The 26,206-nt window shown below is 42.4% G+C and overlaps 1 protein-coding gene across 1 annotated transcript; it reads left to right on the top strand.

Moving 5' to 3' along the window:
* Nucleotides 1–368: 368 nt before the first annotated feature.
* Nucleotides 369–24,306, top strand: LOC130281728 (short/branched chain specific acyl-CoA dehydrogenase, mitochondrial-like). The gene is made up of 11 exons (XM_056529262.1): nucleotides 369–933; nucleotides 1,902–2,064; nucleotides 4,557–4,657; nucleotides 7,793–7,999; nucleotides 10,686–10,856; nucleotides 15,502–15,627; nucleotides 16,502–16,594; nucleotides 17,425–17,514; nucleotides 19,222–19,359; nucleotides 20,984–21,083; nucleotides 23,565–24,306. Exons 1-11 carry the CDS (start codon nucleotides 904–906, stop codon nucleotides 23,633–23,635), a joined length of 1,290 nt encoding a protein of 429 aa, XP_056385237.1. The 5' UTR covers nucleotides 369–903; the 3' UTR covers nucleotides 23,636–24,306.
* Nucleotides 24,307–26,206: the final 1,900 nt, after the last annotated feature.

Genomic DNA, 26,206 nt, shown 5'->3' with positions numbered 1-26,206 from the left:
GTCATGATACATACAGCAGTAATATCACAGTGATGTCATGATACATACAGCAGTAATATCACAGTGATGTCATGATACATACACCAGTAATATCACAGTGATGTCATGATACATACAGCAGTAATATCACAGTGATGTCATGATACATACACCAGTAATATGACAGTGATGTCATGATACATACAGCAGTAATATCACAGTGATGTCATGATACATACACCAGTAATATCACAGTGATGTCATGATACATTCACCAGTAATATGACAGTGATGTGATGCAGGGACAGTATACGTGCAGAGTTATATACCATCCATATAGATCACACACAAGGAGCACAGGCAGAACACTATATTATTGTTGTGGACTGTCTCCCCTGACGTCACGTAGCCAGGCTCCGCCCCTCCGGAGGTATCACACACCCTCTCACCGTTACCGGGAGCTCCTCACACCCGGGCACCGCATTCTGCCTCCGCTGTAGTGTTAGCTGCCGGGGCGGACCACTGCCCGTTACCACCGATCAATTCTGTTGTCCGGGCCCAGGCAGAGCAGTGTACGCAAGCGCGTACCGGAGCCCCCCTCCATTGTCACGCGTGATGTCGTCATGACGCTCGCTTGCCGAGTTGCATGCTGGTACTCGTAGTTTTGCGCTTCCTCTTCACAATTTTTATTTCACCGAATAAATAATCAAACGTCGCATAAAACTATCGACATCAGAGCATGGAAATCACACGAGACGCCTCGACTTATTTTTAGCTCAGTAATTTCAAGTGAGGCTTGGAACGCGAGAAAAAAAACCATCCAGCATTTACTTTCGGTATGTCCTCTCGCGAGATCTGCTGGCTTAGGGTTTTAGCGATGACACTCTCGCGAGAATTGAACTGTGTGTTTTGTTTGACGGGCAAATGGCTGGAGTCCTGCGCTGTGGCACCCAGGTGAGGACAAGGACAGACAGGAGTCAGTGCTGGGGAATTTTGGGGGGAATTTGCACCCTGGTCAGAAGCCCCCATCACTGAGGGACCATTGCGCTTTATTAAAAGTGGAGCAGTTGCCCCCCTAGCAACTGACTAGGGTCCTTTGAATCCGGTTGCTATGGACCGGTGTTTCCCAACCAGTGAGCAAAACTACAACTCCCAGCATGCCCGGGCAGCCAAGCTTTCCAGTCATACAGGGAGTTGTAGTTTTGCAACAGCTGGAGGCAAACTGGTTGGGAAACGCTGCTATGGACAATCCTTCACGTTTTACTTTTGAGCCAATTTTGCTAAATCTGCACCAATCTGTTTCCCAGCCTCCGTAGTGTATATTGGTAATAGTATGAAACTAGAGAAAAGCAACATTTTAGAAGAGATTCACCCCCATCCAGTAGTTATTTCTAACCTATTGACAAACTACAACTCCCAGCATGTCCTGACAGAAAACAACAGCTGGAGAGCCACAGGTCGGGAATTCTTGCCATATAAGGCTCCTAAATCAGCGTTTTCTAACCAGGGTGCCACCAGCTGGTGCAAGACTACAACTCCCAGAATGCCTGAACAGCCAATTGTTATCCAGGCATGCTGGAAGTTGTAGTTTTGAAACAGCTGGAGGCACCCTTTCCTAAATTAAGCCAAGGCTGGCTGTGTCATGAGGGCATATCTAAAGAGGCTTGGCATGCGACGTTTTAAGCCTATATGTCTGTACCTGCTGATTCTAAGTAAATACATAAATAAAATAAAAACAAGTCTAAGGAAAATTCCTTGTACTATTAGAGGGGGGGGGGGGGGGGGTCCCGCAGTCCTTTGTAAAGCTGAATCTATGTTTCTGAATGTTCATCAACAATATAAACACTGTTTATTGTCAATAGTTTTCATTTTGGACACACAAGTCACTTTTTATTAATATTCTTCCTTTTATTCTGTTTTAGTTACTGGGCAGAGGGTTGCGGCCGGGCTCGGTTACATCCCACAATCTCCAATGTCGCTTCAGATCTTCTAAAGCCGATGTGTTGGCTGCAGAACCCAAGGAAGGAGCTGTATATGCCCCTCTGGGGACGTTCACTGAGGAGGAAGGCATGCTGAGAGATATGGGTGAGTGGAGTCCAGGTACCTCACTGCCGTCCACCATCACCCATGGGCAAGATGGGCTCCATGAGGGGTAATCGTGTTATAGGCATTTATGGACTACAGTGGTCCCTCAAGTTACAATATTATTTGGTTCCAGGACGACCATTGTATGTTGAGACCAGAACTCTATGGAAACCTGGGAATTGGTTCTGAAGCCCCAAAATGTCATCCAAAAATAGGAAAAAGTGAGGATTAAAGAAAAAGTAGATAACTAATACAGATAAAGCAAATCCTTACATATAAAAGTAATAAAGATCTGCTGGGAGCTGTAAATCACTGTCTGTGTCAGTTTTTCCCAAAGAGGGTGCCTCCAGCTGTTGCAAAACTACAACTCCCAGCATGCCCGGACAGCCTTCGGCTGTCCGGGCATGCTGGGAGTTGTAGTTTTGCAACAGCTGGAGGCACCCTCTTTGGGAAACACTGAAGCTTCTTCAGGGTCCTGTACAGAACACACAATGTCCTAAAAAAAAAAAAAAAAAAAAAAAAAAAAGTAAAATGGGGCCTCCCTCACATGATGTCCAAAGGAGCAGCTAATCCTGGCACATGTAAAGAGTACAGAACATGTAATACCTCCCTGTACTGTAGGGGGCACTACCCGACACCAGTCAGTGCATACACTTCAGTAATACAGGTAAAGAGAACAGAAGATGTAATACCTTCCTGTACTGTAGGGGGCACTACCAGACACCAGTCAGTGCATACACTTCAGTAATACAGGTAAAGAGTAGTACAGAACATGTAATACCTCCCTGTACTGTAGGGGGCGCTACCAGACACCAGTCAGTGCATACACTTCAGTAATACAGGTAAAGAGAACAGAAGATGTAATACCTCCCTGTACTGTAGGGGGCGCTATCAGACACCAGTCAGTGCATACACTTCTGTAATACAGGTGAAGAGAACAGAATATGTAATACCTCCCTGTACTGTAGGGGGCGCTACCAGACACCAGTCAGTGCATACACTTCAGTAATACAGGTAAAGAGAACAGAAGAAGTAATACCTCCCTGTACTGTAGGGGGCGCTATCAGACACCAGTCAGTGCATGCACCTCAGTAATACAGAGGTTTTACCAGTGAATGCCCATTCTGATTGGTCGATTCTTCCAGCCATTGACGCGTTTCTCAGATTCCATAGCACTTTATGTTGAATCTGGTTTCAAGTTACAATGGTCCAGAAAAGACCATTGTATGTTGAAACTATTGTATGTTGAGGCCATTGTAAGTTGAGGGATCACTGTATTCAGGTTATGCTGCAGGTGCCGGATCCCACAGCTGGACTGTTCAAAGGGGTATTCCAGCATTTAAAAATGTATCCCCAATCCTGGGTCCGACCTCTGGGATCCGCCACGATCTCCACAATGAGGCTTGAGACTCTCTGCTGCAGTGAACAATGAGGTCGGCACACACTACATGCATTGTCTATGGGAGTGCCAGAGATATTGGGTTACTGTATGGCCAACCCCACTGCTCTATACAGCAGGAAGAGTCAGAGACCCATTTTGGAGATCTTAGAGCTCCCTGAGATCAGACATGGATAAGCAATAAGTTTTTATGGGCTGGATTAACCCTTTAACACTTTTAATGCATCAACCTGTAGCAACAGCTGCACCTAAGGACTTTGATAAAAAGCGGCGGATTCCTCTGTCACCACCTCAGGGAGCCTGCAACTTATTCTAACAATGGCCCCTGGTCTGCCTGATCAATGAGCTTATTAGGTCCTTTCAAAGCAGGTGTTGTCCAATTTTAGAAAAACGGCTGATTTTTTATTTTTTTTTCCAAAATCAGCGCCACACCTGAGGACTAGTATTGAGCTGTTTTTGGAAGGGCTATTCCTAACCTATCCGTACATTTACCATGCCTTAAATGTCTGGTATATGCATGTCTAGGATCCACAGCAGTCCTCTTTGGTCTGGTTTTTGACTGCTGGAGGTAGTTGAGAAGCCAAAATCAGCCAATTTTTTACACAATTTTCCTAACTTCCATTGACTTTTGTCGGGCTTATGGGCTTAGTCTGTGCTTGGCAAGAATTCTTTTACGATTTGGACTAAACCGACATTTCATTATTTTAGTTTATGTCAAAGTTTCACACAAATTTGTGTCATTTGTTTTTTGCCCCAAAAAAGGAAAAAGTCAAGAGAAATAGATGTGGTTGATGTAGAAATATCCATAAAAAAGAAAAGGTAAAAAAAAAAAAAAATGGTGGAACAAATGCACAATAGCTTGTAGCAGGTAGGAAGAAAAAATTCTTCCAATCAGACAGTTTCAAATGCAGCAGATTAATCATGGGGTGGCCGGTTCCTTCTTAATACGGTAAATTGGGTTAAATTCTCATTATCATCCTAGGTGCCTGACCCCTGTTATATCTGCTGGTGGTATCACTGGTATAACCTTTCGTATTTCCTAATGAAGAGACCTGTTCTTGTATGTGCCATTCTTTCTTTATGCTCTTTTCAGTACGAAAATTTGCCCAGGAGCGGATTGGCCCACTTGTGAAAACCATGGACGCTGAGTCAAAAATGGACAAGTCCGTCCTTCAAGGACTATTTGATCTCGGGGTTGGTATTATTACTATTAGCTGGATGTTTACCATTCTGCATATGTGCGCTTTTAGGCAAGTCGGAATGTATTCACAGTATTAGGCACAGATAAAAGAGCAGGTGGCACCATTGCTACAGTAGCAACACCTCAGCATAGTGACGACAGGACTAGAAAGCTAAATTGGGGTGCTAAATGTTAACAAAAAAAAAAGTAATGCAATACAGTTAAAGTAGCTTCATCCTTCACCAAATTAAAACATAATTTTTGTTTGTTGATCCATTCCAAAATGCCGCTGACAGAGTAGAAAAAAGAAATCGCCTGGAGGTGGAACAGGTACGGCCATTTTGTTGAAGACATTTAGGAAGGTCTCTGCCAGATTGGAACTGCTGTTCTTGGTAGCAACCTGGTAGAAGCATATGGGTGTTCTTATGACTCTAGTGTTGGTAGAACAGATCCCTGAAGTCTGCCGCATGGATTATCTCTCAGCTTGCACTGAGAATTGGATTGATCACCTCCATGTGATATGGTCCCCATTGGATTCCTACCAGTTAATTCTGGTGGAGTTGTTAGGAGTCTAAAGTCACAGATGAGATGGTCTTCTTTATTTATAAATTTTTTTCTTCTTCTGCTTCTTGTGGATTTTTTCTTCTTTTTCTCTTTTCCTTTGTCTTAAAGGGGTACTCCGCCCCTAGACATCTTGTCCCCTATCCAAAGGATAGGGGATAAAGATGTCAGATCGCCGGGGTCCCGCTGCTGGGGACCCCCGGGATCTACCATGCGGCACCCACCTTTAGCGGCTTCGGGAACCGCTGGAAGTCCTCAGGCTGAGTCCATCTCGACCACGGGTACGGAAGATGGTGACGTCACGACTCCGCCCCCGTGTGACGTCACACCCCGCCCCTCAATGCAAGTCTATGGGAGGGGGCGTGACACACCCCCTCCCATAGACTTGCATTGAGGGGCAGGGTGTGACGTCACACGGGGCGGAGTCGTGACGTCGAGATGAACTCAGCCTGAGGACCTCCAGCGGTTCCCGAAGCTGCTAAAGGTGAGTGCCGCATGGTAGATCCCGGGGGTCCCCAGCAGCGGGACCCCGGCGATCTGACATCTTATCCCCTATCCTTTGGATAGGGGATAAGATGTCTAGCAGCGGAGTACCCCTTTAAGTTGATTCTGAATACCACTGTTATGTCATTCAGAGTTTTACGAAAGCTCTTGAGCCTCATCCTGTTTGAACTGTGCCTGAGGACTTTCTTATGGTTTACCCTGATATGCCTTTGTGTTTGTGGTTTGAAGTCAGAAGCCAAGTGTCTCTTACTTAAAGGGATTGGCCTTTATTTACTAAGAGTGGAGTGTAGGTTTCTTTGTGGGTTTTGATTCCCCTACAATTTATTTTCCACATTATTTACTAAGGTTTCCCTACATTTTACTCACCTGCTCTGATCTGTCTGGTTTTCCTCAGCTGAAATCCAGTCACATTTTCTGTGGAAACCTTAGTAAATATGTTGGGTTTTTGTGAAAATGTCGGGAACACGCCCCTTTTTGGTGACCATGCCCTCTTTTCCCGACAGCTACACTCCTTTTTCAGATTTTTTTAGCAAAATAGAGAGTTAGTCAGGGTTTTTTTTTTTTTTAATTCTGGCGCAAATTTAGCGATATGCTGTACAGCAGGGCCCATGGACATGAGCAACAGTAGACAGGACCTGTCTCAGTCAGATAAGAGGACCTCCGCTCGCGTCCCAGCTGATCGGGACACCACATTTTCACTGCGTTTGTCCTGAGCAGCCGGGAAGCTTAAACTTTTGTTTTAGACGCGGCGCTCAACTTTGAACGCCACGTCTAAAGGGTTAATAGCGTGCGGCACCGCGATCGCTGCTGCGCGTTATTAGCCCCGGATCCCGGGACCGACCCGATATGACACGGGGTCACCGCGTGACCCCGGGTGATATCACGGGAGCCAGCCAAGGACGTAAATATACGTCCTTGGTCATTAAGGGGTTAAAAGGATACTCCAGGGAACTAAACCCATAGCCCATTCTTTCCCTCTCACCAACCTATGTATTTGTCTAAATATCATTAATCGGTTATATAAAACAGTTTCCCTTTTTTAGCTGTCACGGACATGCAGGGAGTGAGAGAAAGACGTCATTATCAGATACACCTTGTCTTTGTGCAAAGCCCTCACTGAGACTAGCCCCCACCCTCCTGGAAGACAAACACCATGTGATGTTTGTCTTGTCTGGCTTCACAGCCACACCTCCCCTCCCTATGTGAGGATTTTATCGGTAGAGAAACAGCCCAGCGTCTCCTCAGCACATAATGCTGCTCTTTGCCTTTGTAGATCTAATCACTGACTGCTGCAATTCAGAGCATAGCATGATTTATTGCTGGGGGGGATAGTTTAAAAGAAAAGACTTGTACAGTGTGTGCTGCTCACTGTTTACAACAACATGGCATGCACACAGATAGTAAGAGCAGTTGGCTGGCAGCCATTACCCAGGGCCACACTGACTGCTGGGAGTTGTAGTCTGGTCTGCAAGCAAGGGAAAAAAAGAATATTCAGGAGACAACAGGGGCCACAGGAGCTGGTAAAATTACATGGATAACTACAGGGGACACCGAACGGGTATTGTGGTGGCTTTGGGGCATTTTTCATTTTCTTAACTTCCCCTTTAACATAAAAACTTGATTTAAACAATAGTTATTTTCTGATGACACATTCCCTTTAATGTAATTGTTTTTGTTTTGTTTATAGTTTTTTTTTTGTTTAACTTCTTCATGGTGTTGTAATGTTTCCTTTGTAAAATTAAAAATAAACAGTTTAGAAAATGGATTCTGGTGGTTTGAAAAGGGGCCTTTGCTTATTTTGTTATGATCCTGATGTGCTGTCTGTATTATATCATGCAAACTACATATTTCTTTATCAGTTTTGCCCAGTGCCTGATGTACAAATGACTCTTTCCTCAATGCAGACCACCAGTGAACACTTTGATCAGACATCAGTATAGTTTTGAATTATAAAACAGGTCATAACTCAGGATTGATAAAACTTTTTTTGGCTTAGCCTGAGGGACAAGCTCTCACATTTGCATTAATCTATGTGTATATGTTTTTCTTTGACTTCACCTTAAACTCTTTTCCTCTCTTTTCAGCTGATGGGTGTAGAGGTGGACCCCAAATATGGCGGCACGGGAGCATCTTTTTTTTCCTCTATTCTTGTGATTGAAGAGTTAGCCAAGGTGGATCCATCTGTGTCAGTATTATGTGACATTCAGAATACCCTCATCACATCATTGTTCCAGCAGCTTGGCACTGAGGAACAGAAAGAGACCTACCTGCCCAGACTGTGCACAGACATGGTGAGAGAAGGTTAACATCGGAAAAAGCATGACATGGAAACCGGCTGTCAGGTCAACACCCATATAAAGAGAAATATGCATATATATATATATTAGCTTTAAAAATAATGATGACCATGCATCATGTCAGATGCAGACATTTAAGGGGTACTCCGAGGTCAGGTAAAAAAAATAATAATAATGGTGCTGCAGAAGTATATAGCGCTGCCTACTTTTCTGTCACAGTTCTGAAAAAGGTCTTAGTACTTCCTGGTTGTATACTTCTGGTTAAGTAGTTGCTTATTACTACAATTTCCAAAATGCATTCCTTTCCATCAGTTCTTCATCACAGCCCTCCCGTCCTACCTGCTCCCCTCCCACAACACTCCTGCCAGTTCCTCACCCAGAATTGTTGCAGAACTTCTCCTTCCTTGATTGTTCATATGCTCTTGCCACTAGGAGGCCCTGACACTAGGAAAAAAAAGTCTGCTCCTCCCTGGCAGGATATACCCGCCCACTGGAAGTGAGGTGATCAGTTTTAGCTAGTGTCAGGAGGAGGCGTAACCATATTTGCTACCTTTTTTGTGCGGCCAGACGCTATGTCCTGGCCGCGTTCTTTATTAGGCTGACCGGAGACCTACAGCTGTAGGCAGCGGGTCTCAGGTCCCACGTGGCTGCTCATTTCCTCAGTGTGGGCACACCAGCTTGCTCACTGCTATTTTGCTGCGGCCAGGCGCAATACCCTGGCCGCGTTCTTTATAGGCTGACCGGCGACCTTCAGCTGCAGGCAGCGGGTCTCCTGTCCCACGTGGCCGACCACTCCTCAATGCGGGCACCAGCCTGCTTACTGCTCCGTCCCCAGGCGGCCAGGCACTTCCCTGATGAGGGAGGAACCGGCCGCGTCCTTCAACCAGTCCCCCAGCCCTGTTGCTGTTGCCATTCATGCGGCCAGGTGAGGGAGCAGCCGCATCTTTCCACAAGTTCTACAGGTTCCCTGTATTAATCTGGGTGATCCCAACCCTGTCCTCAGTGAATGCACATGTTCACCAAATCGTCTGAACAGGGATTGGATAGTTTTCCCAATGTAGTAGCGACCGCAGTCGCATATAACTGCATACACTACAAAACATGTGCGACATGTGAAAAACTGCTCAATCCGAATCTCATGTTGGCCTAATCGGACAAAAAATGTTTTATGAAACTGGTTGCAGAAGCGGCAGCTGCCACAAGGGTGGTTGCCCATAGGAACCGAACTCTGCAACCAGGGGGTGGGGATCTCTGGTTTAATTAGGCTGTGAAAAAGTGACCTGCGAGTGGCGAAACAATTGTTGCCGAGCATTTTCACCTGCAATAAATCCTTTGACCGGGATCCGTGTACCTCAGCGCTGTGTTCTTCCTTGCTACTTGTTGAAGTCTGTCCTGCGTTTGGTTGGGTTCACCGGAGGTCTCTGCCGCCGACACCTGGAGGTTCAGTGTGTATTTTCCTATTACAGTCATGGGCAGGGGGATTGTACGGAGCAGTGCTAGCTGCATTTCTTTGTGGTGAATACCCATCAGTATAGGTGTCCCCCAATGAAGGCTACAAGAAAGAGATTTTACAATGTGTACAAAAAATCTCCTTTTCACATCAGACTATCGCATCTCCTAATCCTTCCCTGTTTGCGCCTTGGCCTGTGACAATGTTTAGCACAATGCAGCATACTGGAAACACACCTTATCTGTCTCTAAATGTCCTATTAACCACTTAAGGACTCAGGGCATACCTGTACGCCCTGAGTCCAGTCCCTTTCTATAGCGGGTCGGGCCGTGGCTAATAGCGCGGCACTGATTGCGGTGCCAGGCGCTATTAACCCTTTAGACGCAGCGTCTTAAGTGAAAGTAAACTACTCCTGGATAGCTCAGTCGGATGTTCAGGACCACCTCTGCGAAATCACAGCGTCCCCAACAGCTGGAGGACACAAGGAGGGTCCCTACCTACCTCCTCGCTGTCCAATCGCGGGATGACTGCTCCGTGCCTGAGATCCAGGCATAAGCTGTCAAGCGGCAGAATCATTTATCAATGGTATCCTTTGGGATAACAATGATCAATGTAAAAGATCAGTGTGCAGTGTTATAGCTCCCTATGGGAGGGGAAAAAACAAAAGTGCAAAAACGGAAAAACCCTGAGTCCTTAAGGGGTAAAGATCTATATGTATATGACAAGGACATGGTGATGTAAGCTGTAGGAGCTGGTTAGAGGTGGTGACATCACTTGGAGACCAGATCCTGCCAAGCCTCCAGAGGCAGCAGAATATGAAGAGTCATTATGAGCAAGAGAGCAGCTAAATTGCTCATGAGACAACACCACACTGATAATGAGAGGACTACACAACTTTCCGTAAGGGGTGAATACTGCAAAAACCACACAAATCACATTTGAGGATACAGCTGATTTAATCTGTAATAATCAGGAAAACGTTTGAAATCATGACTTGAAGTAATTGACTTACTGTATGTTTCTCTATTTATTTGCACTGGTCAGTGGTGGTAATTGTGATAAATGTTATTTTCATTGGATTATGATAAACCATTATATATAGGAGTTGTAGTTTTGCAACTGCTGGAGTCAAGGTAGTTGGAAAACACGGCCTTAAATACACTCAGGACTGGCTTTGTCCCTTTTTAAAGAACTGTGAATTGAAATCTCTTGTTTGTTCCTCCTGTGCAGGTGGGAAGTTTCTGTCTTTCGGAGGCTGGTTCTGGCAGCGATGCGTTTTCCCTAAAGACCACAGCTCAGAAGAACAAGGATTATTATGTCATCAACGGCTCCAAAATGTGGATCAGCAACTCAGAGCAGGCTGGGGTCTTCCTTGTAATGGCAAATGCTGATGTGTCCGCTGTAAGTTCTGTTCTGTGATCTCTGGGTGGTTTGGTTTATTTTCATTTAGGAGCTCACATCAAGATTCCTTTTTTTTATTTTAATTTTTTTCACCAGACAATTCCTTTAAACTATACCTCCATTTGTAAACCAAAAAATGATTATAGTGCACAATCCTTCACTATAATAAACTAGATAATTTTCACTTTCAATTTGGCTTTTACATAGATGTATGGACCAGCTGTGGTCCATGCTTTTGGCTTCTCATAACTAAACATTAGGAAACGGAGCATCCTGCTGTGTCTCCTAGGCACCATGTCCAGATCAAGACTCTGCGCTGGAAAATCACATTACATTTTACAGCGCTGGGTCTTGTGCTGGATACAGATGCCTAGGAAATGTCTTCTAATGCCTAGTTATAAGCAGACAGAAGCATGGACAGCTCCCGGTCCATACACCTATTTAGAAGCCAAATTACAAGTGAAAGTAAATTAGTAAAATTATTATAGTGCAGAGCACTTGCACTATAATATTTTTATGCTTAAAATTGAAGGTGCACTTTAAAGAGGACCGGTGCTCGCGAGAAAAATACATTATTAGGTATAGATAGCTGAGGGGGCTGATCACATACCTGTTTATAGTATATTTATCCCCCCCCATTCCAGAGAGGGCATGGTATATTTAAGGAATATGCAGACATTTAAGGGGTACTCTGTCAGGTAAAATAAAAAAGATAATGCTGCAGAAGTATATGGCCTTGCTTACTTGTCTTACCAGTTTTGAAACCACCAAAAATCAATTTTTTTGTGGGTCTTAGTCCTGAATTTCCTGCTTGTACTTCTGGTCAAATAGTTTTCAGTACTACAATTTTGTTTAACCCCTTCAGGACCAAGCCCATTTTGGCCTTAAGGACCAGAGCGTTTTTTGCACATCTGACCACTGTCACTTTAAACATTAATAACTCTGGAATGCTTTTAGTTATCATTCTGATTCCGAGATTGTTTTTTCGTGACATATTCTACTTTAACATGGTGGTAAATTTTTGTGGTAACTTGCATCCTTTCCTTGTGAAAAATCCTAAAATTTGATGAAAAATTTGAAAATTTTGCATTTTTCTAACTTTGAAGCTCTCTGCTTGTAAGGAAAATGTATATTACAAATAAAAAAAAATTTTATTCACATATACAATATGTCTACTTTATGTTTGCATCATAAAAGTGACGAGTTTTTACTTTTGGAAGACACCAGAGGGCTTCAAAGTTCAGCAGCAATTTTCCAATTTTTCACAAAATTTTCAAACTCACTATTTTTCAGGGACCAGTTCAGGTTTGAAGTGGATTTGAAGGGTCTTCATATTAGAAATACCCCACAAAAGACCCCATTATAAAAACTGCACCCCCCAAAGTATTCAAAATGACATTCAGTCATCATTTTAACCCTTTAGGTGTTTCACAGGAATAGAAGCAAAGTGAAGGAGAAAATTCACAATCTTCATTTTTTACACTCGCATGTTCTTGTAGACCCAATTTTTGAATTTTTACAAGGGGTAAAAGGAGAAAATGTATACTTATATTTGTAGCCCAATTTCTCTCGAGTAAGCACATACCTCATATGTCTATGTAAATTGTTCGGCGGGCGCAGTAGAGGTCTCAGAAGGGAAAGAGCGACAAGGGGATTTTGGAGAGTACGTTTTTCTGAAATGGTTTTTGGGGGGCATGTTGCATTTAGGAAGCCCCTATGGTGCCAGAACAGCAAAAAACCCTCACATGGCATACCATTTTGGAAACTAGACCCCTTGAGGAACATAACAAGGAATAAAGTGAGCCTTAATACCCCACAGGTGTTTCACGACTTTGGCATATGTAAAAAAAATAATTTTTTTTCACTAAAATGTGTGTTTCCCCCCAAATTTCACATTTTTCCAAGGGTTAATAGCAGGAAATACTCCCCAATATTTGTAACCCCTTCTCTTCTGAGTATGAAGGTACCCCATAAGTGGACCTGAAGTGCACTATGGGCGAACTACAATGCTCAGAAGAGAAGGAGTCATATTTGGCTTTTTGAGAGCAAATTTTGCTTAGGGGGCATATCGCATTTAGGAAGCCCCTATGGTGCCAGAACAGCAAAAAAAAAACACATGGCATACCATTTTGGAAACGAGACCCCTTGAGGAACGTAACAAGGGATACAGTGAGCATTTGCCCCCCACTGGTGTCTGACAGATCTTTGGAACAGTGGGCTGTACAAGTTTTCATTTTCACGGACCACTGTTCCAAAGATCCGTCAGACACCTGTGGGGGGTAAATTCTCACTGCACCCCTCATTACATTCCGTGAGGGGTGTAGTTTCCGAAATGGGGTCACATGTGGGGTTTTGTTTTTTTTGCGTTTGTCAAAACCGCCACCCCTGTGCAAATCACCTCAAATGTACATGGCGCACTCTCCCTTCTGGGCCTTGTTGTGCGCCCCCAGAGCACTTTGCGCTCACATATGGGGTATCTCTGTAGTCGGGAGAAATTGCGTTACAAATTTTGGGGGGCTTTTTTCCCTTTTACCTCTTGTGAAAATGTAAAGTATAGGGCAACATCAGCATGTTAGTGTAAAAAATTAAATTTTTTACACTAACATTCTGGTGTAGACCCCAACATTTCCTTTTCATGAAGGGTTAAAGAAGAAAAAGCGCCCCAAACCTTGTAACGCAATTTCTCCCGAGTACGGCGATACCCCATATGTCGCCCTAAACTGTTGCCTTGAAATACGACAGGGCTCCAAAGTGAGAGCACCATGCGCATTTGAGGCCTAAATTATGGATTTGAATAGGGGTGGACATAGGGGTATTCTACGCCAGTGATTCCCAAACAGGGTGGTCATGCTGAATTCTGTAAAAGAGTTCAAAAAGGGGTCTGGATGCATTTTTGGAGAATAATAACATCGCTGGTTATGGATTCTAGATTTATAGGGACAGAACGTTGATCCGGGGATTTATTCTGATGCCATATTTGGAGTTGGGAAGGAATTTTTACCTCTAGTATGAGGGTTTTTTTGCCTTCCTCTGGATCAACTGAGTAGGGACTCATTAGGGTTATAGGTTGAACTTGATGGACTCTGGTCTTTTTTTCAACCTTACGAACTATGTTACTATGTTACAACAAGGATATGGTGATGTAGGCTGTAGGAGCTGGTCAGAGGTGATGTCATCAGTCAGGAGGTGGAGCTTGAGCTCAGAGACAAGATCCTGCCAAGCCTCCAGAGGCAGCAGAAGATGAAGAGTCATCATGTGCAAAAAAGAAGCTAAAAAGCTCATGAGACAACACCACACTGATAATGAGAGGACTACACAACTTTCCATCAGGGGTGAATCCTGCAAAAACCACCCAAATCACGTTTGAGGATTCAGCTGATTTCTAAATAATCATTTTTTATCTTGTGCTGGATACAGATGCCTAGGAAATGTCTTCTAATGCCCAGTTATAAGCAGCCAGAAGCATGGACAGCTCCCGGTCCATACATCTATTTAGAAGCCAAATTTATAAGTGAAAGTAATTTAGAAAAATTATACAACTATTGAATGGAATACATGATTTCTATTCAGCTTTCTGTTTTCAGGGGCTCTCTATTCTGGCTAATAGAGGGACAGGCCAAGCAGGAGCCCCCTTTTATGATGTCCATATGCCCTATCAGATAGTGTACAGCCCTGCAATACAATACATTTTCTAATACTCCCAGACAAACCTTTTACACTTATAAGGTTTAAAGGGGTACTCTGCTCTGGACGTTCCTAAAATGGACAGAGATGTCAGCAGAGAGCACTGTGCTCATGATGTCAGCAGAGAGCTCTGTGTTCCAAAAAGAAAAGAATTTCCTCTGTAGTATTCAGCAGCTAATAAGTACTGGAATGATTAAGATTTTTTTAATAGAAGTAATTTACAAATCTGTTTAACTTTCAGGCACCAGTTGATTTAAAAATAAATAAATAAAGTTTTCCTCTGGAGTACCCCTTTAAGCATGTGGGACCAGTCATAGAAAACCCTTGTGGTGAAATCATACAAGCTTCTCAGGAAAAATAACTGTGTTCATTCCCCCATGAATGAGCAGGCTGGAGAAGGTAAAGGAGTAACCTTCCTGTTAGGCACCTTAGAGCTATATTTATGGATATTGCCTGATAAATTAAATGGGTATTCCAGGCCAAAACTTTTTTTTTATATATCAACTGGCTCCGGAAAGTTAAACAGATTTGTAAATTACTTCTATTAAAAAAATCTTAATCCTTCCAATAGTTATTAGCTTCTGAAATTGAGTTGTTGTTTTCTGTCTAACTGCTCTCTGATGACTCACGTCCCGGGAGCTGTCCAGCTCCTATGGGGATATTCTCCCATCATGCACAGCTCCCGGGACGTGACATCTTCATTGAACAGTTAGACAGAAAACTTCAGAAGCTAATAACTATTGGAAGGATTAAGATTTTTTAATAGAAGTAATTTACAAATCTGTTTAACTTTCCGGAGCCAGTTGAGATATATATAAATAAAACGTTTTTGCCTGGAATACCCCTTTAATAATCTTTTTACAGCTTGGTATCTAATAAACGCTATATTAATAGCCTCAGACCTGGTCATGGACAAGTAGACTCTGGATCGGTAACTTTACTTTCTTTTTATATCTGTCAGGGATACCGAGGAATCACGTGTTTCATTGTTCCCAAGGATACAGAAGGATTCCACATAGGGAAAAAGGAGGATAAACTAGGACTCAGAGCGTCTTCAACATGCACGCTGACTTTTGACAATGTTAAGGTATAACAGTACTGATATAATGGGGGAGGGGTTGTAGAGGGTGTATATTATTGGGGTTTTCAGAGTAATTAAAGTTGGTTTCTTTGGGATTAGAATAAACATTTTTATATACTTGCATCACAAATCCACACTGTTTCCTTTTACTTTCTGTCTGCTTGGTCCTCTGCTGCTCTCCGTTGAGAATCCCCAATGGAGACGCATTGTCCATAGTGACAAAATGTAACATGAAGGATAATGGCTGACTAATATGTGGCATGAAATCAGCTATCCGTAGAGTCATTTGTTATTTACGGTGATGGATAGAGATGAGCGAACTTACAGTACATTCGATTCGTCACAAACTTCTCGGCTCGGCAGTTGATGACTTATCCTGCGTGAATTAGTTCAGCCTTCAGGTGCTGCGGTGGGCTGGAAAAGGTGGATACAGTCCTAGGAAAGAGTCTCCTAGGAATGTATCCAGCTTTTCCCACCCACCGGAGCACCTGAAAGATGAACTCATTTATGCAGGAAAAGTCATCAACTGCCGAGCCGAGAAGTTTGTGACGAATCGAATTTACTGTAAGTTCGCTCATCTCTAGTGATGTAGCCAATGGCTGTCCGGGCATGCTGGGAGTTGTAGTTTTGCAACAGCTGGGGGCACCCTGCCTGGGAAACATTGGACTAGTCTATAGTGATTTCTCTGTGATTGACCGGTGCAGTCTAGAAATGTATTGTCATTATGGACGTCACTTCATCAGGGGCCCTAACAGTCTGCAAGGTGCAGAAGTTTTTGGGTTTAGTGTTTGGTATTCGCTGAGAGCCAGTGCAGAACTTGTTGCATGTCTCAGATTTCTAGTCCATCTCATTTTATTTATTTTTTTTTTTTTTTGTGCAGGTTCCAGAAAACAATGTACTTGGCAAGCTTGGACATGGCTATAAATACGCCATAGGAATGCTGAATGAAGGCCGGATTGGAATTGCAGCCCAGGTGATGGGATCGGGTGCCGCTACATGTTTTATGTGTTTTTGTTTCTTTTTTTAAATACTGAGATCTAAACTTAGGCTAGACAGGCTACAGATGCTCCAGGTTTATCAAACAGCCTGAGCCAATGGGATCAATCTGGTGCATTTAAAAGGACATGTACAGTCCTGGCGCATCACCGCAGCACTGATATTCTGTGCGCACACTGCCTCCAGACTGTACATGCTGGGGACGGGCGACGCGTGAGGCCAGTGAGCCAATGCGTGCAGCCCCAGCATTCACAGCGCTCGCTCCCGCCTGCCTGATTGACTGGCAGGGAGCGAACGCAGGCTGGCTGAATTTGGACCAATTGCCCAGCCGGGATTGGTCCGAATTCAGCAGTGACGTTACATCAGGCTGCTGACGGCCACTAGGAGGGAGACCTCTAGTGGCCGGATTTCAAATGGAAAATAAAATATTTTAAACACAAAAAAAGTAATTGATGTATATTAGAGATATTTTGTAGTACATAAATACTACAACATATAAAAAAATAAAAAGTTTGTGACTGTGCCCATTGAAGGTATATGTGTGCACATGTTTAATATGTTTTACAGGGAAAAAAAAACCCACAAAAAACGGTTACAAACGGAAGCTTATTGATTGATGCAGTTGTTAAATAAAGTTGACTGAGAACTTAAAAAAAAGCATTCTTTTACTGTATGCAAAAAAACATGGTAATGGAGCCTAAAAGGGACTGTGTGAGCAGCCACACACAATCTCTCTGAGAGATAACCGCTTTGTATGCTTTACCATTATCGTATACAATTAACTCATTCATTGTGCTTGGTCTGTAGATGGTGGGCTTGGCTCAGGGATGCTTCGACCACACAGTCCCATACACCAAACAGAGGATACAGTTTGGAAAGAGAATATTTGACTTTCAGGTTTGTGCTTGTGTTTTTGTATTATTGCTTTCAGTCTTTTCTTATTTCTGACATATAGATATATAACAAAAAGTGTGTGTATGTATTTGCCTGTATTATAGGTAGCCATCTAATAACATTCTTGTTTAGGCTTTTAAATTTTACAGCTTATTCTAGTCCTATCAAAATCAGATGGGTGGGGGTCTGACCTGCCCTCTCATTTGTAGAGATAGCAGCACTCCTGCCAAGCCATGCTGTATCTTCATTGTTTACATAGGTTTTACACTGTTCCTACTTGTATGTGCAGTACTTTTTATAGCGGCTGTGCTAGTTATCGCAACTTTGACCCACTCAAGTGAGCTGGACAGAAATACCTACGAGCAACAAACGCTAATTGTAGGCTCAGCCTGAATATAAAAAAGGGGGGTGCTGCCAAGTGTACCAAAGCCTGGACAAAAGACACCAGGAAAGTAGCACATTAACAAGGTGCACAACTCCTAACTTGCAAGAAGAAAGTTTAGCTATCTTTATTATACACTACATACACATATTGCTAGACATACAAAAACGCAAGAGTTCTAATCAAACCTACACCACTACTAGGGCGGGCCCATAGATGTAGGCAGGTGTCTTAGGTGGGGTCTATGGGTCCGCCCTTGTTGTGGTGTAGGTTCGGTTAGAAACTTGTTAGGTGTCCAGACGTCACTGAAGAGGAGGATTAACGCCCCTCTGCTTCCCTTACCTCCCCATACGTTTGCCCAGTGGTTTGACCCTGTGGTCGCCCCTCCCCCGATCACAGACTGTAATATGTTGTTGTTTTTTCGAATTTGATTCTTCGATATTGAGTGATGGAGCGGAGCGTTAGTGTAGCATGTGGTACTGTGTATAGCTTAGGGAACCTGTGCTGTATATTGTACTGTCATGCTTTGTGTGATTGTAATTTATTGTACGACTTGTAATAACGACTGAATGATGAATAAAGCTCATTCAATACCTTTTTAGGTGTTTTTATATGCATGTCTAGCAATATGTGTATGTAGTGTATAATAAAGATTGCTAAACTTTATTATGAATTATGAGTTGTGCACTTTATTAGTGTGCTACTTTCCTTTCAGGTGTTGTTTTTATTTACTGCAGCAATACCTAGCACAACCAATGTGAAATGTTAAGCGCGTACAAGTAGTGTAAAAAGTGATGTGAATAGACTGCAGTACTCTACAGCCCCATCAAATAGCCGATCAGCGGGTTACACCAAGACTCGGACCCCCACTGAACTAATATTTATGGTCTATCTTGGGGATAGTTTCAACAACCTGGATAACCCCTTTTAAATGGGTTTTCTGGACTTAACAGTCCTTTCTAATTATTTGGGAGAGGTGGTAGCTCCATTGGGTTCCCCTCTGTTAGCCAGCTCAGAGCGGTGCCCATAGAAAGCTATGAACGCCTATTGAAATCAATGGTTCTCTACAGGGGTTTGCTTTCCCCTCAGAACTACTGCATTCACACAGGACTTTTCTACTGGTAAGGAAGATTATACTGTGTCTAAGCAATGACTAAGCTGGACAGCCCTTTAACCTAAATGTTTTAAGGTTGTGGAGAAAAGTAACAGATATTGGAAGAATGTACAGCTGTTGCCCTGGTTGGATAGAATCTTATATCCCTAGCACAGTAGTAGTATAAGCCGCCCACTGTGTATTACTCATATATTTTTGGTTCTGTTCTCTGCAGGGTATGCAGCACCAGATCTCACATGTAGCCACCCAACTGGAAGCTGCACGACTACTAACATACAATGCTGCCCGACTGAAGGAAGCAGGGAGACCTTTCAAGAAGGAGGCATGCATGGCTAAATACTTTGCATCTGAGGTAATAATATTCTTCAGTTTTATCAGTTCAATTTTCTGAATCTGGACATAATAAATAAGGAAGTATTCCTAGGAAACTGCTTTTCGCTTCAGAGATGTAAATTCGTAAACATGCATGCAGTATCCTGGAGTTATGGAAAGAGCTGAGTAAAGTGTACAGTACAGTGTGCTGGGCTTTAAGGGGTTAAAGGGGTTATGGCTATAAAATAAGTGATTCTCACCTTCTGCAGTCGCCTGATGGCTCCTGGTCCCAGCTCATGACCTTTTTATTTCTTGTTTCTGTGACACATGAGCTGCGTGGGATTAGGGTAGGGTAAAGTATCAGTTCTTTATTATTTTTTTATTTGTTAGATACCTAGCTGGGGGCTCTACATAAAAAAGTGTGTATGTCCCATACAACCCATTTGAAGAGGATTGTGCATAACATATAGATGTGAATCTTTGTGTCATGCACCTCCCCCCCTCAGGGCTAGGCATAGGGGGGCAGTTTTTCCTACAGTGTTCTAATACAGGAAGTGTTCCCAAAACCAAAAGTTATAGTCCTTCTGCACGATAAGTAATAAGTGTCTGATGGATGGATGTTGGACTGTTGAGCACCCCACCAAAAACAGGAGCCTTATGTATCCTTGTTTAAATGAATGCTGCTCCAAATAAGCGCTATATCACTGGCAGAGATGGGCGCTGTACGTCACTAGCTCTGTCAGTCCCATTGTCTTTGAGTAGATTACTAGTGTATATGCTTGATCTTTGGATAGATTATGGGAAAACTCTGTTATGGAGAAAGAGATTGGAAAATATTTAAAACCTTCTCTTTTACACGACTATGCAACCATTTTGTGGCAAAAATGAATGCTGTAATTAGTTGCAGTACCGCTAATTAGCCACAAAGTGTGAACACAGCCTTGTACAGCCAATCAAATCATTGTTACCAGCCTCACATCGCCCTGTGTAAACATGTGATGTGCAATGATACATTTGAAGGGATAATTCATGCGGTCTGGATGCACGCTTGTTAAGACTCTGCAAACTATGGTCGATCATGGGGATTGGAGCTTGATTCCTGCACCCAGTCAGCTCCTGTACCCGTCACGCCCCCTCCCATAGACATGAAGGGAGGGGACATGGCATGACGTCGCTACCACTGTCGCCGGAACCCTGTATTTGTTCAGAACGCCAGGTGCTGCGCAGAGATTGCCGGGGTCCCAGTGGATGCACCCCCACGATCAGACATCTTATCCACTATCATTTGGATAGGGGATAAGATGTCTAGCAGTGGAATACTCCTTTAAGCAACATTCCAAAGATTTTTTTTTCCTCACTCCCTGAGAGTATTATGAACAAGCTCGATAGCTTTGCTGGTAATCCACTTTTTATACATACACCTATTCATTTTAATGTAAACACAAATAGCTAATCAGCCAATCACATGCCAGCAACTCAATGCATTTAGGCATGTAGACGTGGTCAAGATTAGTCTAACTTGCCAAATCCCACTACATTTGTTGTGTGGACTTTTTATTTTTATTGTTCTGTCCTAACCTTTCATAATTTTTATTTTATTTTTATTTTTTTTAAAGCTTCACTTTTATAAATTAGTAAAATCATTTTACATTGTCTTCTCTTAGGTGGCCGGACTGACAACTAGTAAATGTATAGAGTGGATGGGAGGCGTCGGATTTACTAAAGACTATCCAATTGAAAAATATTACAGAGATGCAAAGATAGGTAAGAGGTGGTGGGATATAGAAAGCATTAGAATGTGAACTTTTATAAATATATCACTATAAGATATAACCTCAAATTAGATAGAATGCCACAAATATAATCTTACATTTGCTATGCTGTATAAAACCCTGATTTTGTTATACAGGGGGGGCCATTTATATGGATACACCTTAATAAAATGGGAATGGTTGGTGATATTAACTTCCTGTTTGTGGCACATTAGTATCTGTGAGGGGGGGGGGGGACTTTTCAAGATGGGTGGTGACCATGGCGGCCATTTTGAAGTCGGACATTTTGAATCCAACTTTTTTTTTCAATAGGAAGAGGGTCATGTGACGCATCAAACTTATTGGGAATTTCACAAGAAAAACAATGCTGTGCTTGGTTTTAACTTAACTTTATTCTTTCATGAGTTATTTACAAGTTTCTGTAAATGTGTTCAATGTGCTGCCCATTGTGTTGGATTGTCAATGTAACCCTCTTCTCCCACTCTTCACACACTGATAGCAACACTGCAGGAGAAATGCTAGCACAGGCTTCCAGTATCCGTATACACTGCTATATACTACTATATACACCACAGGAGAAATGCTAGCACAGGCTTCCAGTATCCGTATACACTGCTATATACTACTATATACACCGCAGGAGAAATGCTAGCACAGGCTTCCAGTATCCGTAGTTTCAGGTGCTGCACATCTCATATCTTCACAGCATAGACAATTGCCTTCAGATGACCCCAAAGATAAATGTCTCAGGGGGTCAGATCGGGAGACCTTGGGGGCCATTCAACTGGCCCACAACGACCAATCCACTTTCCAGGAAACTGTTCATCTAGAAATGCTCGGACCTGACACCCATAATGTGGTGGTGCACATTATGGGTGTCAGGTTCAGTGCATAAAGAGGGAAACACATCATCATGTAGCAATTTCACATATCCAGTGGCCTTGAGGTTTCCATTGATGAAGAATGGCCCCACTATCGTTGTACCCCATATACCACACCATACCATCAATTTTTGTGTTCCAACAGTCTTGGAGGGATCTATCCAATGTGGGTTAGTGTCAGACCAATAGCGGTGGTTTTGTTTGTTAACTTCACCATTCACATAAAAGTTTACCTCATCACTGAACAAAATCTTCTGCATAAACTGAGGGTCCTGTTCCAATTTTTGTTTTGCCCATTCTGCAGCACCTGAAACTACGGATACTGGAAGCCTGTGCTAGCATTTCTCCTGCGGTGTATATAGTAGTATATAGCAGTGTATACGGATACTGGAAGCCTGTGCTAGCATTTCTCCTGCGGTGTATATAGTAGTATATAGCAGTGTATACGGATACTGGAAGCCTGTGCTAGCATTTCTCCTGCGGTGTTGCTATCAGTGTGTGAAGAGTGGGAGAAGAGGGTTGCATTGACAATCCAACACAATGGGCAGCACATTGAACACATTTTATAAGTGGTCAGAAACTTGTAAATAACTCATGAAAGAATAAAGTTACGTTAAACCTAAGCACATCATTGTTTTTCTTGTGAAATTCCCAATAAGTTTGATGTGTCACATGACCCTCTTCCTATTGAAAAAACAAAAGTTGGATTAAAAATGTCCGACTTCAAAATGGCCGCCATGGTCACCACCCATCTTGAAAAGTTTCCCCCCTCACATATACTAATGTGCCACAAACAGGAAGTTAATATCACCAACCATTCCCATTGTATTAAGGTGTATCCATATAAATGGCCCACCCTGTATAATAAAAACAAATAGAATGATAAATATATAGGATAATAATGGTATATATTACAGAATTATGTGGAGTGGTCTATAAAGTAAACATGCTGGAGGTATACATGCAGACACTGTTAGTTGTCATTGTAGTCCCAGGCAGATCAGAACAGGAAATAAATCCCAATAAAGTGTCTCCAATTAAAATATACTTTACCAAGTGTCATCCCAGTAACAAGAGCCAGGAACATTTTATTCAGCAAAGTAAAGGAACACAATACAGTTGACTCCACAGGACCCCTGACATGTACTCCGCTGACCACTTTATCCAAGGGAGATGTAAGGCAAGTGATGGTGAATAGTATACAATTCACAACCAATAACTAGTTAGGATGCTGAAGTGTTTGGATCAAGCCCTGCTATATGAGAACGCCGTCTCCCTGTATAGTTCCACCTATCTCCGGATGTATGAGATTTCATGTGACGTGTATATAAATTCATCTATAGAGATTTTGTTAAAGGGGTTTTCCGGCTTTAGACATTTTATCCCCTATCAATGGATAGGGGATAAGATGTCTGATTGCGGGGGGCCCGCGATCTCCCTGCAGCACCCGCATTATGTGCGAAGCTGCGTCTCCTTTTCATTTCAGCTACAATCATGTTTCTTGTATATCTGCTACCTCCTAGTATATAGAAATATTTTGTCTTTCTTAACAATAACCTTGCTAAGTTAAAATAAAACATTGTTTTCTCCAGGTACAATATATGAAGGAACCTCCAACATCCAGCTGAGCACAATTGCCAAGTTCCTTGATCTGGAATACTGAAAAGCAGCGCTGCGGCATCTGATCTATTCTCAGGCTCTTAGGCTGATCACTTAAGAGAAAATACTTGGTTCTCAACCATGAATATCCACATCTGTATCAATGCAAAGTCATCATGAATGGACCAATACGTCTGATCATTGCCTTTGGAAGTCATAGTTAGTACAATCTACAGCTACTGCTGCAGTTCTCCATTAAGGATCTCTCTACTCTACAAATTACGCCATAAAAGGGGCTTGGGGAAAATTACAGGAATATCCTTAATTATTTTTTCTTAAGGTGCGAATTGTAACCTTCTCTACTCTTTTCTGATTTTTTTTTTTATGTATTCCTGATAAGGAATCATTTACACAAAGCAGACTCTTGGATTTATCATGTTAGTGTTACTGTTACATGTCTGGACCTTAAAAGGTGTTGATTTTTGGGTTCCAGCCCAGCAAGCTGGACCATATTACATGGTTGTCTTTCTGAGGGAAAAAATAAAGACAAACTCCCTTAAACACTAAATAAAGCAGGTAAGTAATAAAAAGAAAGAAAAGGCCGACCTGTTTGTCCATCTGTGAGCTTTTTTAAACCCAGAGAGGTAATTACTTCTGGTCCATTAAAAAAGTTATCCAAAGAACAGCACCAATTTTGTCCTTTTTTGTGGCAACTGTAGTTAAAGGGGTATTCCTGTAGTTAAAGGGCTGTAAAGTTAGTGTAGATCATAATATAGTGTCTGTACCTATGAGTGACTGTTTTCTCACAATTGTTATGTGATTATCGCCCCAATATTTATTTTTAACAACATACAAAATTACTCATGTCTCGGATTTTCCAGGTTGCAGTGCATCGAGACCTGACATCACTAGTCAGGTGATCAAAGGGAGCCTGTCTGCTTCAATTTTGCAATAGCTTTTTTTACCTGGTTAGAAAACACTGTTTTAATGGGTGGTGTGGCTGATGTGTGGGAGGAAGGAAAGTGACCCCATACTTGCAAGCATGGAACTGTGGGATGTGTAGTTTAGAGAACAAAATGCAACAGGAAATTCTGTGGTGGATAACCCCCTTAAGTTCCATTGAAGCTTTTGGAGCTAATTTGTACCACACACAATATGGTGCTGTTTTTGTTTTTCTGATCCTGTGTGTGTTATATATTCTGCTGGTCATCAACAAAGACCACGGAATGCAGAGGACTATGTTGCATCTTGTGGTCTTTGTTGATGACCAGCAGATTATTTTTCTCAATGAGAATAAAAAAAATATATAAATATTTCACTGGTCTCTTGTTTTTATTTTATCACTTTACAGGCTTAGTAGTGGAGCTGTCTAATAGACTTGGGCTTAGTGTTAGCCCGTAAACAGTACCCACTACCACTGGGTAACTAGGAAGAGACGGGTATCGTCAGGCCTGGAGCATCAAATAATTGGCATTACAGGTCTGCGGCGATAGCAGGCTTAAATAGTGTTTTCCACCATGAGATTGCCAGGCCGCTACTGACTTCTGTTTGATTTTAATCTGGCTGGTTATGGAAAATCGGCAGGACCCTACAATATGTATATATTTATATATATATATGTATATATATATATATATATATATATATATATATATATATATATATATATATTTATATATAATATATATATAATATATATATATTTATATATATATATTATAAAAAAAAAAAATTGAGATCCTCCCTATTTCCATAACCAGCCAGGCAAAAACCAAACCGTATTAGCCTGGCATTACCAGGGTGGGAATGGGCATGTATTTTGGCATTTCCCATGCTAATGATACCAGTCTGCTTCTGCGACCTGGAGCTCCATTATATGATGCTCTCTAGGCCTGATAATACCCAGCTGTTCCCAGTATTCCTTTTAGGTATTGGGGTAATAATGTGGGGTTAGTGTTAGCCATTTTACAGGTAAACACTAAAGCCCAATTTAGTAATTGATGCCATTTTTCAGACTAATAAGTCTGTAGAGTGATTAAAAAACACCACTGAAAAACAACATTTTAATTGAGCTAAAAATCACTGTCACACCCCTCATTAAACATTTTATTGAGAAAGAAAAATATCCATCGGTCATCGATGTAGCCCCCTGAATACAATGTAGTCCTCTGCATGGAGGTATCTGAAAACCAAGAAAAGAGAGAGAAAGACAAAGGCACTCTTCCTGCGCTGCAAGTGGCCACAGCTAGCACATGTGTTTGTGAACTTCCAGAGGAGCTTGGACTTGCCAATTTAAACAGTGGCAGGTCCAGGCCCTCCTGCAGTTCACAACTGCATACACAACCTGCTACTGCTAGCGCAGCAAGGAAGTACCTCCAAAAATGTCTGGAAGGCATGGCGCTGGCTCTGCTCTGCTACATATGCAGCATAGCTCTCTGTCACCCCCAGCACAGTTTGTTAACAGAATGACCCCGCTATCTCTTGCCTGTACCTGCCACGTCTATCATTTTCATGGACTTCCGCAGTGATAGGGTTGTAAGATGGAACAGTAACAATTACAGTTGAGATCGAGCCGACGAGAAAGGCAAATTCACTTTCTGATGAATTACATATTGCTGTTAGTATGGAAAATGTT

This window comes from Hyla sarda, chromosome 7 (assembly GCF_029499605.1).
Source record: "Hyla sarda isolate aHylSar1 chromosome 7, aHylSar1.hap1, whole genome shotgun sequence".
Lineage (NCBI taxonomy): Eukaryota > Metazoa > Chordata > Amphibia > Anura > Hylidae > Hyla > Hyla sarda.
This window is presented reverse-complemented; position numbering and strand designations above follow the sequence as displayed.

Excerpts from the sequence above, each read along its gene's own strand:
- LOC130281728 (XM_056529262.1), top strand. The coding sequence starts at position 904 with ATGGCTGGAGTCCTGCGCTGTGGCACCCAG. Across the intron at positions 2,065-4,556 it reads AGGCATGCTGAGAGATATGG|TACGAAAATTTGCCCAGGAG; the intron begins GTGAGTGGAGTC and ends TGCTCTTTTCAG. Across the intron at positions 16,595-17,424 it reads GGATTGGAATTGCAGCCCAG|ATGGTGGGCTTGGCTCAGGG; the intron begins GTGATGGGATCG and ends CTTGGTCTGTAG.